The sequence below is a fragment of the Sebastes umbrosus genome, chromosome 20 (assembly GCF_015220745.1).
Source record: "Sebastes umbrosus isolate fSebUmb1 chromosome 20, fSebUmb1.pri, whole genome shotgun sequence".
Taxonomy (NCBI): Eukaryota; Metazoa; Chordata; class Actinopteri; order Perciformes; family Sebastidae; genus Sebastes; species Sebastes umbrosus.
Genome location: NC_051288.1, coordinates 2,774,831 through 2,792,709, shown reverse-complemented (window position 1 = coordinate 2,792,709; position 17,879 = coordinate 2,774,831). Strand labels below are relative to the sequence as shown.

The window sequence follows — 17,879 nt, the reverse complement described above, 5'->3', positions numbered from 1 at the left end:
GTCTGTAAACTGTAGTCTGTAGGTTGTAGTCTGTAGTCTATAAACTGTAGTCTGTAGTCTATAGTTTGTAGACTGTAGTCTGTAAACTGTAGTCTATAGGCTGTAGTTTATAGTCTGTAGGTTGTAGTCTGTAAACTGTAGTCTGTAGTCTATAGTCTGTAAACTGTAGTCTAGTCTGTAGACTGTAAACTGTAAACTGTAGACTGTAGTCTGTAAACTGTAGTCTATAAACTGTATTCTGTAGACTGTAGTCTGTAGGCTATAGTCTGTAATCTGTACACTGTAGTCTGTAAACTGTAGTCTGTAGTCTGTAGGTTGTAGTCTGTAAACTGTAGTCTGTGGTCTGTAGACTGTAGTATGTAAACTGTAGTCTGTAGGTTGTAGTCTGTAGTCTATAAACTGTAGTCTGTAGTCTATAGGCTGTAGTCTATAGGCTGTAGGTTGTAGTCTGTAAACTGTAGTCTGTAGACTGTAGTCTGTAGTCTATAAACTGTAGTCTATAGTCTGTAGGTTCTAGTCTGTAGGCTGTAGTCTGTAAACTAGTCTGTAGACTGTAGTCTGTAAACTGTAGTCTGTAGTCTGTAGTCTGTAAACTGTAGTCTGTAGTCTGTAAACTGTAGTCTGTAGTCTGTAGTCTGTAAACTGTAGTCTGTAGGCAGTAGTCTGTAGTCTCTAGTCTTGTAGTCTCTAGTCTGTAGACTGTAGTCTCCTCTGCAGCAGCAGCGGCATGGGCTGGTGCCGGTGCCGGTGCCAGGCGGTGGGGGATGAGGAGGAGAGGTGGGAGTGACCGAGGGAAGGAAAGAGGAAACACGTAGAGCCTCCTCACGTCGCTCCGGCTGAGAGAAGCAGCCTGCAGCAGCTCCAGCTGGAAGGAGCGACCGCTGCCTTCTGGAGGAGCCGCCGGAGGAGCTCTATTGTTCACACGGAGCGGCTCGTTTCTGCGGGTTTCCAGGTTCAGGAGGAAAGGGGGTCACCCATGCTAAACTCAGGGACAATGGAGGAATTCGTGACCGAAGAGGAAGAGCCATGGTACGACCAGCAGGACCTGGAGCAGGGTAAGAACCAGACCCCATCCTCCCTCCTCCCGGCCCGGCCGGCCGCAGCATCATCACCGTCAGCTGCTGGAGGCCGGTCCCGGAGCCGGTCAGCTAGCCTCCGATAACAAAGGCTCTCTGTCACGTCAAGAGACAGCAGAGATGTCTGCTCCACGTCATTCCTCCATTTCAATGCTAGTAGATAAACGTTGACGTGGTTTGTGAGGAGCGAGCTGTGCTTCTCTGACAACAATGCATTGAGAGCGAGCCAAGCAGGGCCTGGTGTTACTGTCAGCATCACAGAGCCTCAATGACTATGTTATCAGGAGGATATCTAATGGAAAGATTTAACATTACATTATATCTAAAAAAAAGAATGATTTAGACCATCAATTATTTGTTTATCAAGCAAAATGCAGAATCATTTCTGGTTCCAGCTTCTCAAATGTGAGGATTTGCTGCCTTTATGTGTCATTGTGCATTGAATATCTTTAGGTTCTGGACTATTGGTCAGATAAAACAAACAACCTCAAGATGTCACCTTGGGGCTCTGGAGATGTGATGATGTGACGATGGACATGTCCCACTATATTTTAGTATGAAATGTCACAATTTCATAGCACAGAGCCTAGTTATTACAAAAAGTGTATTCATTATTTCAAAGTAATTTGCTCATCGTTATAGGCTGACGTACAGCCCGAATACACAAGATATGCAACAATGTTAAAAGCAGTGTAAGATAATGATTTGTTTTTTCAAGGAAAAGTCTTCATGTTTTCCTGAAAAAAAAAAAATCATAATTTGGTCTCTTGTTGCCTTTGGTGCCTAAAAACTATAGAGGTCTTTATTTTGTACTATGATGCACTGCTTACTCTATTTGTGTATATATATATATATATACATACAGAAAATATTGGTTTCATTACTGATTAATCTGTCGAATCGAAAAAAAAAAAAATAATAATAATAATGTTAAGACAAGTGAGGGGAAAAAAATGGAGAAACTGGAATCCTAAAAAAAAAAAAGGCAGATCATTTTGAATCCACTGCACACTGTGCCGGTAGTGATGATTGAATTCATTTTTGAAGAATCTTGCAAAAACAAGCCAGCAGGAGGGTTCGTTCGCTGTTCAGTCTTTGTCTAATTAGCCTGATTCAGACTCAGCTAATGAACCTCTATGGTTCCATTATATGGCCACCTGCTCCATACGCTAACAGCAGGAGCGGATCTATCAGATCCATCTTGGTCATTCATGCTCCTGATATTTGAATATATTGAAATAGTCTAACTGAGCATATAATGACTCTTTAAAGGGAACCTATTATGCAAATTTTCAGGTGCATACTTGTATTTGGGGTTTTTTAGTCTACTAAAACATGTTAACATGCTTTAATTTCCCCCAAAATGGTTGTGCTGCAGCACCTCTTGTCACCCTCTGTCTGAAACACTCTGTTTGAGCTCCTGCCCCCGCCCCCTCCCCGAAAAGCCCAGTCTGCTCTGATTGGTCAGCTGGCCCACTCTGTTATGACTGGTCAACCGAACCAAACTCTTTGGACTCCGCTCCAGCTCCACTCTCAACTAGCTTTGTTTGAGGCCGTTCCAAGCTAGCCACCAGGCAAAATGTGTTACTCGATGACATCACCACGTTACGAAAGGAAAGGCGGGACTTCAAGTGAGGCATTTCAGACAGTTCAGGGGCAGTGTTTCTGTGAGGGAGACTTTGCAGACCTTTTACATGAACAAAAAAACGATATAATCCACTAAAGGAAAGGGAAAAAGCACAAAAGCATAATAGGTCCCCTTCGAAAGGTTTCCAAATTTATTTGAGTATTGATTAAAAAAATGCATTTAATTACATTCATGTTATGCCAGATGGACTTGGTATCAGCTGATTTCCATATAGATGAGGAGGACTGTCATTTTATGTTCCACTTCATCAGTCACATACTGTACACTAAAGCACATTTTAGATGAGGTCACACTTTGTATATTGTTGTGCACTGAACATCTGTAAAGACATTTATCAGCCAATTTACCACCAAATTAAAATATATATATTTAATTTGGGATCCCTCTAATACTGATATGCATGGCTCCTTAAAATGTAATCTAAAAGAAGACTCATCATTGTTCTTTGCACCACTTACTTCATTTCCTGTGTCTCTTCTTTATCATGTCTCAATCACTTGTCTTCATAGCAGGTAATTATAATGGTACATTTCCGGAGAAGAAATGGTGCTGATGCAGGGATTTTTATCGGAATTTTATCTAAATGTACCTGCAGTCATGCTGTAATGGAGTGTCGCACATCGGAGCTGAGGATAAAAATGGATCTTCGTTAGTCTTTATTTTGGGGAGGAGGAAAGAGAAAAAGAGGGATGGCAGCAGAGAGGACAAAATATTCACAAAAGTCAAAATGGCTGGTGTAAAAACTGAGCGGTGTCTTCATCATGTGTGTGTCCACGCAGAGAGCTCTGTGTCTGATGGAGCAGAGAGGATGTCAGACCAAACCGCTGACGGCCTGAGCTCATGGTTTGTTGTCGTGCGACATTTCAGGATGCCACGAATCCCTCGGAGAGAGAGACGCCACTGTCATCGTAGGCCATTACAGTACAGTAGTTGTTGTCGTGCAGGCTGAGCAGTCTGACCTAAGTGCTGTTTGAGAAAAAAAGGCTCTTTTTTGCGAGGGTTATGGAGGGGAAACATGCAATGAAAAGAGTCATTTGGGTTTTTGACATCTGGTTGAACAAAACGAGACATTTGAAGATGTCATCTTGGCTTCTGGGAAACTGATGGGCATTCATTCCTCATTTTTATACATGAGATTCATCCAGAAAATAACTGGCAGATTAATCAATAATTCAAATAATTGTTAGTTGCAACCACATAAAATTGTGTAACTCTGCTCCTGCTTTAGGCTGCTCCTGTGGAATCAATTATTTTCAAATACTAAAATTCTGTATTGGTACTGACCTTGAAGTTACTTATCGTGATGTTTTCAGACCTTACCACAAGCAATGGCAGTTACTTCCTGTCGTATCGCTGAGGTAGAGGTGCTGGTAGGCAGTAGTTTCATACGTAACTTAAAGGAGACATATGTGACATCACAACTTTACGGAAGTCCTGACGGGTCGTTTAAAGGCACAGTTTCTGAATAAGTGCTGAGTGCGTTTCTCCATGGATTGAGCGTTTTGATACTTTCACAGTTTTTATACAGCACCTAGACCTGCTTTATAATCAAAAAAAGACAAGGAAATCTCACTTTCTACAATATGGGACCTTTAAAGACATGAGGGTGGTGCTGATCTTCTTTAACTAGCAAGAGAACCAATATGCTTATATCCCACAATCTCTTGCTTTCCTTCAAGTCATTTGAGAATGAAGCTCTTCATTTGTGTGCAAATTTAGCAGATGTCAAACTTGGAAAGCAGAGTCTGTGGAATGTAAGAGACGCTGTGGCTAGTTACAGCTCACATTTCAACTCTTGAAGCAGAAACACAGGAGGAAATGCAATGCAGACATGTCATTTGGTTTGAGCCTTTTGTGTGCTAGCCAGAGAGCCTTGACTGGCCCAGGTCCAAGAGGAAACTACGTGGCTCTACCAGCTGAGACTGGAGGCTTGACTTACATCTGATGAGAGGCTTCCTCCACTGATTAAATGCTCTCGTTACTGCTTAATAAGTGGTGTTTGGTGCCACCCAAGAAGAGCAAAGGTCCCAGTGTGGACCATAAAAATGTTGCCGAAACGGCTGCTTTTTGCACATCGTCATGCATTAGTGCAGGTTATGGACAGAAAAGCAGTCTGTTATTGCACTAAATAATTCATTTCGGGCCACTGGTTGTGTCTAGAAGCTTTTCTGTGAGAAAGTCGGGTCTGCAACACAGGACAAGAGGAAGAGGAGATGTCTTGTTTTTTCCACATTCCGATAAATCTCATGGGAGATATGCACCTAGCCTGTGGAAGAGATCACCACATACAGTAACAAATATGTCTAACTGTGCAGGTTTTCAGCGGGTTGCATTCAAAACATGTATAGAATATAAAACTGCCCTTGTGTTTACTGTGTGAAAAGCCCAACCGAGTTCTTTTAACACACAAACACAGTCCCAACTGGTTGCAACTGGTTCTGTGGAGCATGCAGGAAATGCATATGTCATCCATGATGTGATTACGCTGTGGTTTCATCCTGTGTGGGTCGAGCCTCAGGTCTCTGTGGAGCAAACAGACGGTTGTCTGACTTGCTAAGTTGTTTGCTAGTGCAGTGAGTTGCATCGATTGGCTCTCTTCCTCTCTCCCACTTTGTTTTTCTTCTCCTGTTATTCTCCCGTCCCTGAGTTCTTTCTCCCTCTCTGCCAGCTCAATGTGGACACTAACACAGTGTTTGGGTTGTCTGGTTTTCTTGGTGGAATTTACGGTTTTTAGATTTGTCCGATTGGCTCAAGGCTGGATAGGATTGGAAGAGCTTGTTAGAGGGCTTCAGTCGTGGCTGGTTATATAACTCTTTTTAGTTCATTTATAACAGGAATGCTGGCTGGACTAACATTAAACTGACCATGAGGTTGGTCTGGTCTACTGAGTTCCTCTCAGAATACAGAAGTTTGGTTTATGTCAGATTTATTGCCAGTAGGTTTTCATATACAAGGAATTTGCATTGGTATTTGGTGCATGGTCACAATAAACATAACAAGAGAAAATACAAAAACAAGTACTGCAAGAAAAAAAAGGTACAATAAGTTAGGGCTGGGCGATATGGAGAAAATGAAACATCACAATATTTTCGACCATATACCGTGATATATCAATATTGCGACGATATTGTAGAGTTGACCATTGGTGCTTTTACGAAATATTTGCAAAAAAATTGTATTTTTGATAAATAATCATCAGTAATGTGAATGTGATGACAAAGTGGGTATAGGGAAATAATAGAACAGCTAGAACAGTCTTCACAAAATGACATCACTTTACTGTTTTGCAGCCTTTAAAAGCAGGAAAAGATGATGCTTATGCCAGATTACAATATCCAAAATCTAAGACCATGTCTAGTCTCATATCAAGATATTGATATGATATCGATATATTACCCAGCCCTACTGCAAGTACTGTTGAAGAAATGAATTTATAGGTTGCACTCTTTTCTTTATCTGCTTTAGCCATTGTTGCTAGTACTTCTAATGCTAACTACACAATTCTTCCTCAGCGTATATTAAATTTATCACTTCCTGTGTCTTAGGATTTTACACTGAACAAAAAAAAACAATCCCAGACACCAAGTTTTAAAAAAAAAAAACACACAAAACTTTAAACTTGCATTGATTCATGTTTTGGCCACTTGGGGGCAGCACAACAAGCTGTAAACACAACACTGACATATTAGTATCCTCTAAAGTTGACATGTTAGCCTATTTACACATCCAGCAGACACAGCAACACCAGCATTCATTTGGAATCATGTTTCTGGCCCACTGACAAATCTAAGTTCAATACTCACTCTCCTTGTAGTTGTTTTTCACCACCAATTCCTGGGAAAACATCTGTCTCTTTATCTGCTAAATGCTCCACTGAGTTCACCAGCTATCTGCTATCTTTGTCTGTCTGCAGTTTGGTGCTGGACCGGTTGAGAACAGTGGGTTTATCAGAGCTTTTTCACTGAAAACAGCTGCATGCTGGGACTGGAAATACTGCTGATAAGAACGGGTGAACCAAAGCAGTACATTCACTGGCCGTAACACCAAAACAACATGCTAAAACTTGCTAAAACTCTTCTGCAGAGCTGAGAGGAGCTGAGTCAGTATGAGTCACCCCACATACACATATTCATTTGATTCATTGTTAACATAGACATTTATCTACAACACCTTTAACTAGTTGTAGTAGATCTACTACTGACATCTACTGACAATATATGGAAATTTAAATGAAATTGAGCTTGAAAGTTCAGTCTTGACCTAGACCTTTCAGCTGCATCCCTTGGTCTTCCTCAGCAGATGGAGTTTTCTCAGTTGTCTTCACTTGGTCAGAGATGGTCTTGATGGCCTCTATATACAACGACCTGACATCAATATCTGGGGAGGGTCACATGATGACAACGGAGGCATCTCCATGACAACTGAGTACACTCTATCTGCTGAAGAAGGCTGTGAGATGAGGTTGAAAGCTCTGCAAATCAGAGGAGAAATTTTAACCTTGCTTTCAATATCTGACTTTTCTTTGTTTTTCCAGTTCTAGCGTGAGACGTGTAACTATTCCCTGGTGTGATATATGAAGTTGATCTAATGATAGGGCTAAAATAAGGAGAAAATATATGAGGAATTAGGTGGTCATGTGATACATTTGTGTCATTCTATATCAGAGATAAGGCTATTTATTATTGCCTTTGAAGCCTTCATGGTAATGGAATAAAAATTCCACAGGCTGCTCATGTTCAATCAATTCCATGCTGTGAGTTGTAAACGTTTTCCACAGAGCCTTTCTAGTTAGCTCGTCCTAGAAGAAAGAGGGCTGGCTGGACTCACTCACTCCAGCATTCAGGAGGAGTCCATGCAGTGGATCCAGAGCCACTGATGCTAGGGCCCCGCAGGAATTCATTTAGGTATCAGCACAGAGGGAAGTGTGTTAATTAGTCCATATGGAGCTGTCGGCACCTTATGCTTAGCTTGCTACTCATTAGTCTAATTAAAGGAGGTGAGGACGGGACTGCCAGATAGAAGAGGAGCATGGCTTCAAAACATGCAGGGACTGAAAAATAGAGCCTCACTGACATTAGATTCATAAGGCTAAAACCAATATTAATACAATTTATCAGCCAATAATCATATGATAGGGCTCATAGACTGTATAATACAAGTGGACGTAGTCACCGTGACATCACCCATAGGTTTGGGGACTGTTTTGAAGCCTTGAGTGTGGCATTTTGGTTGTCGCCATCTTGGTTTTTTGGAGCCAGAAGTGACCATATTTGGACAGAGGGTGGAGCTGGCAAGAAATTAGCTTGCTAGCTAACCAAGCTAGCTAACTAGCTGGCTTGGGTAGGAAGGTTCATCTGTAATTCATGTAAACTGTGATATTAATTGGAATGCTACATTTGTCTAGTAAAAAAACATGCTTAAAACAAAATGTACTTCCGGAAAAAATGAACAGCTGACTCCTTAGTGTCATGTAGTACAACCGAATGCTGAACAACGCCGTGGTAGCGACGCCGTGGTAGCAACATGTCAATCACAAGGTAGCCACGCCCTAAAGCATCCCCTGCTTTATGGTCTATTTGACTCTAAATGGGACCATAATTTACTAAATGAACATCACGCTGTATTGAAGAAGACTTGAAACTAGTGATTGAGACCATAAACTCATGTTTACAATGTTTACTGAGGTAATAAATCAAGTGAAAAGTAGGCTCATTTTCTCATAGACTTCTATACAATCAGACTTCTTTTAGCAACCAGAGGAGTTGCCCCCAGAAAGAATGCAAGTTTAAGGCACTTTAGCATTGGCTTCACTTTTCAGACACGGAGGTTGACCACTGGTCGGACTCTACTGCACATCAGGGGTTCCAAAAGCCCGTGGGGATGTCTTCAAATGGCTTGTTTTGTCCAACCAACAGTCCAAAATGCAAATATATTTAATTTACAATGATATCATACAGAGAAAAACTATTTTATTTTATCTATTAATTCTATTTCTTTTATCAACTAATCAGTTAAGCAAATTAAGCACTAACTCAGACAATGGTTGCGTCCAAAATTCCATACTAATATGCTATTTATACTTCTCACTATTTCCGTTGAAATACTACAGTATGCCAGCAGATTAACGAGTTACCTTGGTTACCATGGTTATGCGTTTTCAACCGACAAGGAGGCTCTCAGGAAGTGAAGTTGTAATTACAGTTCACTGCCTCTGAAAAGATACATACTACTGTTTATTTATTATTATTTATTATGTTGAATGATAGTACACATATTGAGTATTTAGGCTGGTTTAGAATATGTGATTTTGGACACAGCCAATGATTTGTTAGGTAAAGGTAAAGTGAATCCAATATAATTACAATTTTCCCAAAGTGTACCTGTGTTACAGTACCTGAACATCCTCAGTAAATTTATGTGAGCTACTGGTTGGGTACACTCCATTTACTCCATCTCAACATGGCACAGCTGCGGTGATAGGTAAATGTATGGGTAATATAGTATAATATAAAGTATAGCTAGGTCAGGAGTTGCTCTGAGAAGCTTGTGACTTGGCATCCATCCTAGTGATCACTATTCAATATTGCTGACAGAGGCAGGACTGAATGAGAAATGACTTCATTGGCCGTTCAGTTTAGTCCTCCGCTTTCTTACGGAGGTCGCAAACCACATCTCGCTGACTTAAACTCAACAATGTAGGCCATCAATACCGCTGAGTCAGAGCACAGTTAGAATAAAGAACAACAGCAGTGACTCGTCTTATTTTGGAGGTGCTATAACAGTCTGGAAGCACAAATACAAACAGCACAGTGTGGTGCAATAAAGGTAAAGCAAAGACCAAGACTCCTGCATCCCAGCATGTTGGATTTCTGGCCATTTCTGGCCCTGATCTCAGCGGAGAAGTGCCTCTTCAAATAATCTTGGCACCAATCTCTGACCTTCATATTCAGGCAGCGGAGAGGAGAGGACCTGCAGGGAGAAGATTGTCTTTCTGTCTTCCTCCTGCTCTCCTCTCTGTATGATTGAACTGCTCCAGGGCAGACTGAGACAATGTGATGGACCCTTTAATCATCCTGTTCCAGACCCTGTTATAACCTCGCCTGAAATAGAACAACGCGCTCCTTTAATTGTGTCAGCGGGTGATCTAAATTGTACGGCTGCAGTCTGTCTTCTTCTGTGAGATTAAATTCCCCATTCTTGTCCCCTCAATCCTTCCTCTACCACCATTTAATTTTCACATACTCGTATTAATATTCCTTTTGTCTTCATTCTTCCATCCCTCCCTGGCCTTCTTTTTCCCTATCCTCAACTTTCACTCTTTGTATCTGTCTTAGTAAATCTACATCTCTCCGTCTGCACTCGTGACTTATTTGTTCATCAATGTCATCCTAATTTTTAGACCTCCACTTGGCGGCAGAGCTGGGTAAGACTCTGCTGGAGAGGAACAAAGAGCTGGAGGATTCCCTGCAGCAGATGTACATCACTAATGAAGAGCAAGTGCAAGAGATCGAGGTACGAATGACGGAGTGCTGTCAAGAGTTTGTCCGGACTCAGGCAGGATGGGAAGCACTGAGAAGGGCTTTATTATCATTTAGAATGATTGATTTTGAGAGTTTTTATCTAATCTAAGAACAATTTTTATCCTAATTAACTTAATACATTAATTGAATTCATAAATTAAGTACAGCTAAAGGGCGGGTCCGTTATTATTATTATTATTATTATTATTTTTATTTAGGTTTTTATATCTTTCTGTACCTTCCCAGCAGTGTCCCTTATATTCAAAACCGAACATTAAAATTTTGGTGGAAGTATATATGCTTAACGTCCAAATTCTAAAATTGGTGAAAATATTTTAAATATAGCGTACACTTAAACTGATATTGATTTTTTTTTTTTAGAGGGCTACAATATGTTTTTCTGCAGCTCCCGTCCACAGCAGCTTTACCTTGTCGTCAGACAGCCCTTTCTGACGGGGAACTGAAGCCGTTATATCGCTCTCTTCCAAGCCACCAGACTCCATTCACAAAAACAATACTTTCACCTCGCAGAATACGGGAGTATTCATACAGAAAGAAAAGGAAAAAATCCAAACTAACCCTTTCAGTTATTACCAAACTTAGCACTGATAACGTTGACTCAGCTAGTGCTAGCATTCACATTCTTCATAACCTTATTGATTAGCTTACTTTGGTAACCTGCGTCACTGCTGTTTCCATTTGAAAAACCCGAAAAAGTATGCAGATGGAGTCCTTTAATGGGAAAGACATTTGGGAATGTCCCTGTAATAGCAAGACAATGAGTGAGTTACTGTACTTACACAATTTGTCATATTTTTATAATTTGAATGAAGTTTTTTTATGTGAAGGAACAAGACGACATGCAAATTGTTGTTAAGTTTAATATCTGATTTACTAACTTATATTTGATTTGATTATAATAAGACAATTTTGGAAATGTTGAGGTTTAAAGTTCATTTTGTCCTTAGAAACAGCAGTTGACAAAACAATACCACCTCAAATCTCAAGGTCCATTTAGTGACTTTTGATCATATCACATGATCTTCAGAAAGAAAGAAAAAATGAAGAAAGAAACAGATTAAAAATTGCTGCTCCCATTCTGCTGTTAGAGATCTGAACTTCTGAACTTCTCAGATTGTTGCTCCTGTGTGTGGAATTGTGTGCACATTCACTATGTATAGGTGTTCGTACAAACATGCATGTCTACTTGTCTGTCCTACAGTACCTGTCGAAGCAGCTGGATGTTCTCCGGGACATGAACGAGCAGCATGCCAAAGTGTACGAGCAGCTGGACGGGACTGCCAGAGAGCTGGAACGCACCAACCACACGCTGGTCATGGACAGCAAGGGCTCACAACAGAAGATAGAGAGGTAAGTGGAGCTAGAGGGTTTCTCTTCTCCATTCCTTCATAACCTGACCCGCCAGATGGTTTGTTACACAGAACCATCTGAGGAGCCGTCATTGGAAACTGTTTGGAAAAGGGCGGGCACTTTCAAAAAACACTTGGCAGGTGATTGGATGAACCATCTATCAATCAAACTCTTGCAGAAGCCAGTCGGGAGACGAGCGAAAATATGTTTTCCATCGAGAAAATTCCTACATCCTCCTCTCTTCAATTCCTAAACATGTTTTTCTTCCTCCTCGACCAGGTTGACAGGGACCATTGACTCTTTGCAGAACCAGGTGGAGTCTCTCTCAGGGCAGGTGGAGCAGCTTCGCTCCATGGAGCAGCTCCGAGTCAGGAGGGAGAAGAGGGAACGACGCAAAACCATCCACTCCTTCCCTTGCCTCAGGGAGCTCTGCACAGCACCCAAGTACTTGTTTTTTTGTTCTTTATAAAAGGAGAGAGCAGGTGGCAAGTCATCTTTACAACAATGAAAAACACTTCCTGTAATCTGTCATCTTGTCAGGTATGAAGATGAGTTTGTAGTGGGCAGAGCTGAGAGCTTTACAGTGGATACAAAGCGTCCACCGTTTGAAGAAGAGAACCAACATCTGAGGGAGGCGGTGTCGGCTCTCCGAGCGGCTGCCCGGGCTGAGAGGGGTCGTAGGGAAGGAGTGGAGAGGGAGTGCAACCACCTCCTCGCAGAGTTCTCCCGCCTGCAGACACGGGTGCAGGTAGGTCCATTTTTATAATATAAAATGTATTATGTATGTGGGTGTTTCTGCAACTACAGTCACTTTTGTCTCTCCCAATTTAAAAACATCAACCTCTGAATTTTAATATTAACCATCAGAGTATGTAATACATATAAACAGGTACACAAAATTACATATAGTCATTAAGATTTAATCTGTAACATGTTTATTTTCTATAGTTTTCAGCACTTGTTCTTACTAAATGTCCTTACCGCAACATTACAATAATGTTCATCTTATACATTTTGCGTTTTCAAATTTCTATAACATTTTAAAGACATTTAAATTCATTTTCGTCAAGCTTTGTGCATCATTGTAAATATTGATATAAAAACATTTTCTAAAAACGTCATGATTTTCTCTACAACCTGAAAAAATCAGACAGTAACCATAGATGTCAGTCTTCATACACAAAAAATATAAAATATGTTGTTTTTTTATGACAGATATTGTAATGTCTAATGTCTTTAGGTGTTGCGGTATGTTGTTGCGGAAATGACATTTTTGCTAATATTGCAGATAAATGGCAGCTAGCAAGGTCTGCTACGTTAGCTTTGACTCTTTGTATCTAATACATGAATTCAACAGTAATATTAAGTTTTTTAAAACATGTAGTTCACTGTGGTATTTGTTCAGTGTCGCTGTAAGGACTCAGAAGTATGGGACAGGTGCATTTTCATGAAAAAAATTATATAAATGAACACATTTTAATAAAAAATAATTTTAATATGGTGTAAAGTAATATGTATATGAATCAATTCCATTTGAAATGATATCAAATTGTAATTGAATTAATAACTAAAACACTAAACACTAAAATGCTTCATACATTTTCTTAAATCACATTATTTAGTAATTATTTTTTATGTCAAGATGGGTAATAACAATGTTGCACTGCAAATTTTAACAAAAATCCAAAATGTTGTTCCTGGGACTTAAAATGCTGTAGTTGCAGAAACACCCATGTACAAAAATATATCTGTCATTAATATATAGATTTTTTTATCAGATGATTATATGGAGCTGATTGTCTTTGCTTCTAGGATGCTGAGAGCTGCCAGGCGAGGGTACGGGAGTTGGAGGTGGAGCTACAGGAGCTGCAGCAGCTACGTCGTGCTCGGACTTACCTGCTGAGCGGAGAGGACGACGGCGTGGGTCTCACCCAGACTGTCCTCAACAGCACCCCGGAGACCGACACTTTCCTGGAAGTGGAGGTCGGGGAGACCGGAGGAGGCGTGAGGGAGGAGACCGAAGGTGGAGGAGGAGTGGGAGGAGAGGCCCTCCCGGAGTCCAGCCCTGTCAGGAAGAGCTGCAGTGACACGGCCCTCAACGCCATCGTGGCCCGCGACGCGTCCGGCCGCAGGAGAGGCAGCTACGCCCTCCACGCCAACAGCGTGAGGAAGAGAGGGATGTCCATCCTCAGGGAGGTGGACGAGCAGTACCACGCCTTATTGGAGAAGTACGAGGAGTTGTTAGGGAAGTGTCGGCGCCACGAGGAGAGCCTGTGTCACGCCGGCGTCCAGACTTCCAGACCCGTCTCCCGAGACCCGTCCATGAAAGACTGCGCCATGGGCCCCACCCCGGCGCCTCCCTCTACCCCCACCCAGTCGCCCTCCACCCCTGAAGCCATAGAGAGCATCAGCAAGCAGGTGGAGGCGGTGGATAAGAGGCTGGGACAGAACACTCCAGAGTACAAAGCCCTTTTTAAAGAGATCTTCTCTCGTATACAGAAGACCAAGATGGACATCAAAGCTACCAAAGCTGCTAAGGCTAGCAAATCTGGCAAGTCTGGCAAGTCTAGTAAACAGTGATGGTTCACTGATTGGCTCTAGGGAGGATGATAATGTGCTATGTCAGTGACTACATTTACATGCACAAAAAGATTCAGTTTTTTCCCCTTATTCCCAAAAAGACAATATTCCTACTAAGCGGTTTACTAGGCCAATGAAAATCAATATTCCACTAATATTCCCGTTTACATGCAGCTGTGCATACTCCGATTAACGTAACCGGTGGTGGACTTGTTTGAGTCCTAAAAAACGGAAATGAGTTAGCATTTTAGCACTTCCGGTTTCCTCGCCTGCAAGTCAATGGGTTTTAGTTAGATGCCTGAAATAAGCTCTGTGGTTACAACAAGCTGAAGAGATTTTAACGTTTTGTTCTACGACATAAAGTACATCAATAAATACCCCACTCATGATTTTTGAAGTCTTTATGTGTCTTTAAAAAGGCGGTTGCTAGCAAGTGGCTAAATGAGACTACTAAACGTCATCACGCCGACTCGTCCTCCTTTACAGCCTCGTTGTGTATACGATCATGTAACCGTAGTGTAGTTCGTTTATAGCCGTTAGCTTTTTACTTCTGCCGATTGCATTCACACTTCAAAAATCATAAAAGTGGTGTTCATTTGTGGAGATTTTCTTGCTGATCAAAACGTGTATCATAAACGTGTGTTTGCCACAGAGCTTATTTTCTGCAATAATCCAAAAGTCCCATTGGGTTTTTGTGGAGGGAACCAGGGCGATGCTAACTTCCTGGTTGGTCTACAGAAATACATTGTCTCCGGAGCACTCTGTTCCTTCAACCAGCTTCTTGAAACGGTCGGCATTGTGATATTTGTTCATATCCAAAAAAATTGTTGATATGCAAGTTTTTCATAATTTTTAAAAGTATGTGCGTCTCCTTCCAAACTGAAATGTGGGCTTTTCTTTTGGGTATGCATCTCCTCCCCAGCCTGGCATACTGTCGGCTAGTTGGTTTGTGTACAACGCATAAGGCTGGCTGCAAACAGGCGAGAGGCAGCGCGTTGCAAACTGCCATAAAAAACCCAATTGAGACGCATATTCTGAATGTGCTGTATACATGTCCAAAGAATGCTCCTAAAACCTGAATATCGGCATGTATGAATATTGTCATATTCAGAATAATAATGGAATATTAGTGTGCATGTAAACGTAGTCAATGTTAAGTGCTGTAGTTTGTGAACGGGGGCCTTAATGTAAACAGTCTTATAGAGGGTGCTAGTTCGAAAGCCGCTAAATTCAAGTACAGTTCCGTTCAATTTAGGACAAATTAGAGCGCGCAGTTTCATCCAGAACTGAAACCTTGCAGCTTACACAAGAATCTGATCTGCATGTGATCAATTTAAAAACGTTGCAGAATTGAGTCATAGGCTATATATATATAAAACATGAATGAATTTGTTACAGTAAGAACTAGATTGATTCATATTCTTTTATTCAGTGTTCCTGCTAAATATATATTCTGGCTTCAGTGCCTGAATCCTTTAGGCCTATAACATAATACTAGCAATATGCCTCTCATGAGCCTCACAAGTGCACTAAATGTTAAAGCTTCACGAAATAACACGAGAGAACTGCATCTCTGATGAAAACATGAGTGGAAATCTCAATCTGATATTAACATGAACTGTATCCTTTAAGGTTATTATAATGGACTCTACTAACATTTATAGAATTACAGTAAGAAAGACAAAGATTGATCCTCTCAGGCCACAGTGCTGTCTGTCTCAAGAAGGAACTCGAGGTGCTAATAATTCTCCTCCCATCTCGTATATCTCTTTACTAATGATGATAATGGACACTGTTCAACATTCAAACAAGCCTTTAGTGTGGATGACATTGCTACTCTCTTGCACCGCTCTCTCTCTGTGTGACCTTACGACTGGTTTGTTGTGCCTCGCCCTTTTATCTGGAGATTCCGAGAAATAGTTTTCTTCCTGACAGTTTGATAAAAAAAGATTGATACCACTCTCATGCAAGTGGTTTTGAACAAATGAACTAAACAAGATATATAATGTGTTAATTAGTGAGCTTCAGAGGCAGATTTTGTAATCTTCTGACGGAGCCAGGCGAGCTGTTTAACCCTGTTTTTCAGTCTTTAGCTAAGCAAGCTAACTGACTGCTGGCTGTAGCTTCACATTTAGCAAACACACAAGTGTGATATTGATATTCTCATCTAACTGTCGGCAAGAAAGCAAATAAGCGCATTTCCCTAAACTTTCTCCCTCACTTGTGCTTACATTCAAAGTGCTCAGTAAAAAAATTATACTAACTGGAAAACTTGAGCAAAGGAATAGCAGACTGGAAACCTAATTTACATTTATAAAAGAATGAATTTTCTCCCTCCACTGTGTTAAAGTCACTTTAGCTCTCTTATGAGTACTGAAGTGGGACTTATCAGTCCATTGGGGCAACAATGAAAAAGCTCAATTAGATCCAGGAAGCATTCTTTATAGTAGGCTAGGGAGTGATATTATCTACGGTAGAGTCTTTAGTTTAGATAGTTCAATCTGTAGTTTTTTTTAATGTGTAGGATTGATGATCCCACTAAATGCTACAAAGCTGCTGTCTTGCTAAAGACAATCTCTGCATTGATTGTTATTTTCACGATTTCCTGGTTGTTATGGACACTCATCATCATACAGAATATAAAAATCCTGAAGTTGAGATGTCTAATTATGGTCTTTCACCATATACAGTATAAGCATTAACTATCTAACAGACCAGGCAATGAAGAATAGCAAAAAGACATGAAGGAGGAATAACTCCTGATTGTCATTGGGATTATAAAAAGGGCATTGAATGAAGACAGCATGAAGATTAAAAACACATAGGGATGGGGGCCCATTTTTTAAAAAATAGAAAATGGTCCAGTGTTGAAAACTTCTATAATAATTCTTAGGAGCTTTTTTTATACATGTGTTGAGACTATTTTCTTTTACTTATAGATAGACAGACGCACTGTATAGTAGAACTGTAACCAGTATGAGGCTTCAAACCAGGGCTTTGTCTAACACCTAGCAGTCTTACCAAACTATAAAACTAACCTGCAAACGTATTGCACCTTTTTAACAATATACAATACATATGCCTTCTTTCTGGATTACCTTCTCTGTATAAACCTTTGTTATAATGAACGTTATTACTGCTAGTTTTATATCGGATTCTTCAGCAAAGTTGAAGACATAGCCAAGCTTGAAACCTTTCACATGTGGCACAGCTGACACCAGAGGGACCCTACACTCCTGTTTGTGGCTCATGTGTGTAAAGAAGAGCGAAGGATGGATGTTTGTTTGCAACCTGGCAACCTGAAACCAGAATCGTGTTACCCCCTGATGAAATAAAGGTTCATTGATTGTTGCAGCAGATAAATTCTATTGGACAACTGTGGTGTGTTGAGTGCATTTGAGGCCAACGCTTCTGTCTTTTAGAATGATTTAAGCGTATGGAGGGAGGAATATGTGTTAGCATAGACAAAACAATGCCAAACCAGAGCCTGTTAAAGGCCCATGAGGTTTCTGTACTGTAATGTCTTACCTATTGCACTTGAAAATGTTTGACGCCTCATCTTTTGCATATTTAGGATAGCTAACATGAAATTGTACCTGTGTATTTATTTGTGTGTGAATGTTTCTTCATATTTTTTTTTTTTTACTTTTTCAGTGCCTATATGTGAACATCACTAACAAATTG

The 17,879-nt window shown here is 40.7% G+C and overlaps 1 protein-coding gene across 1 annotated transcript; it reads left to right on the top strand.

Moving 5' to 3' along the window:
* The first annotated feature begins 618 nt into the window (after positions 1–618).
* Positions 619–14,593, top strand: LOC119480016 (cerebellar degeneration-related protein 2-like). The gene is made up of 6 exons (XM_037756077.1): positions 619–1,055; positions 10,124–10,236; positions 11,467–11,615; positions 11,895–12,059; positions 12,156–12,363; positions 13,428–14,593. Exons 1-6 carry the CDS (start codon positions 977–979, stop codon positions 14,193–14,195), a joined length of 1,482 nt encoding a protein of 493 aa, XP_037612005.1. The 5' UTR covers positions 619–976; the 3' UTR covers positions 14,196–14,593.
* Positions 14,594–17,879: the final 3,286 nt, after the last annotated feature.

Bases quoted from the DNA above. Each gene is read 5' to 3' on its own strand.
- LOC119480016 (XM_037756077.1), top strand. From the start codon at position 977: ATGCTAAACTCAGGGACAATGGAGGAATTCGTGACCGAAGAGGAAGAG. The intron at 12,060-12,155 runs GTACTTGTTTTT...TCATCTTGTCAG, and splicing joins GAGCTCTGCACAGCACCCAA to GTATGAAGATGAGTTTGTAG. The intron at 12,364-13,427 runs GTAGGTCCATTT...CTTTGCTTCTAG, and splicing joins GCCTGCAGACACGGGTGCAG to GATGCTGAGAGCTGCCAGGC.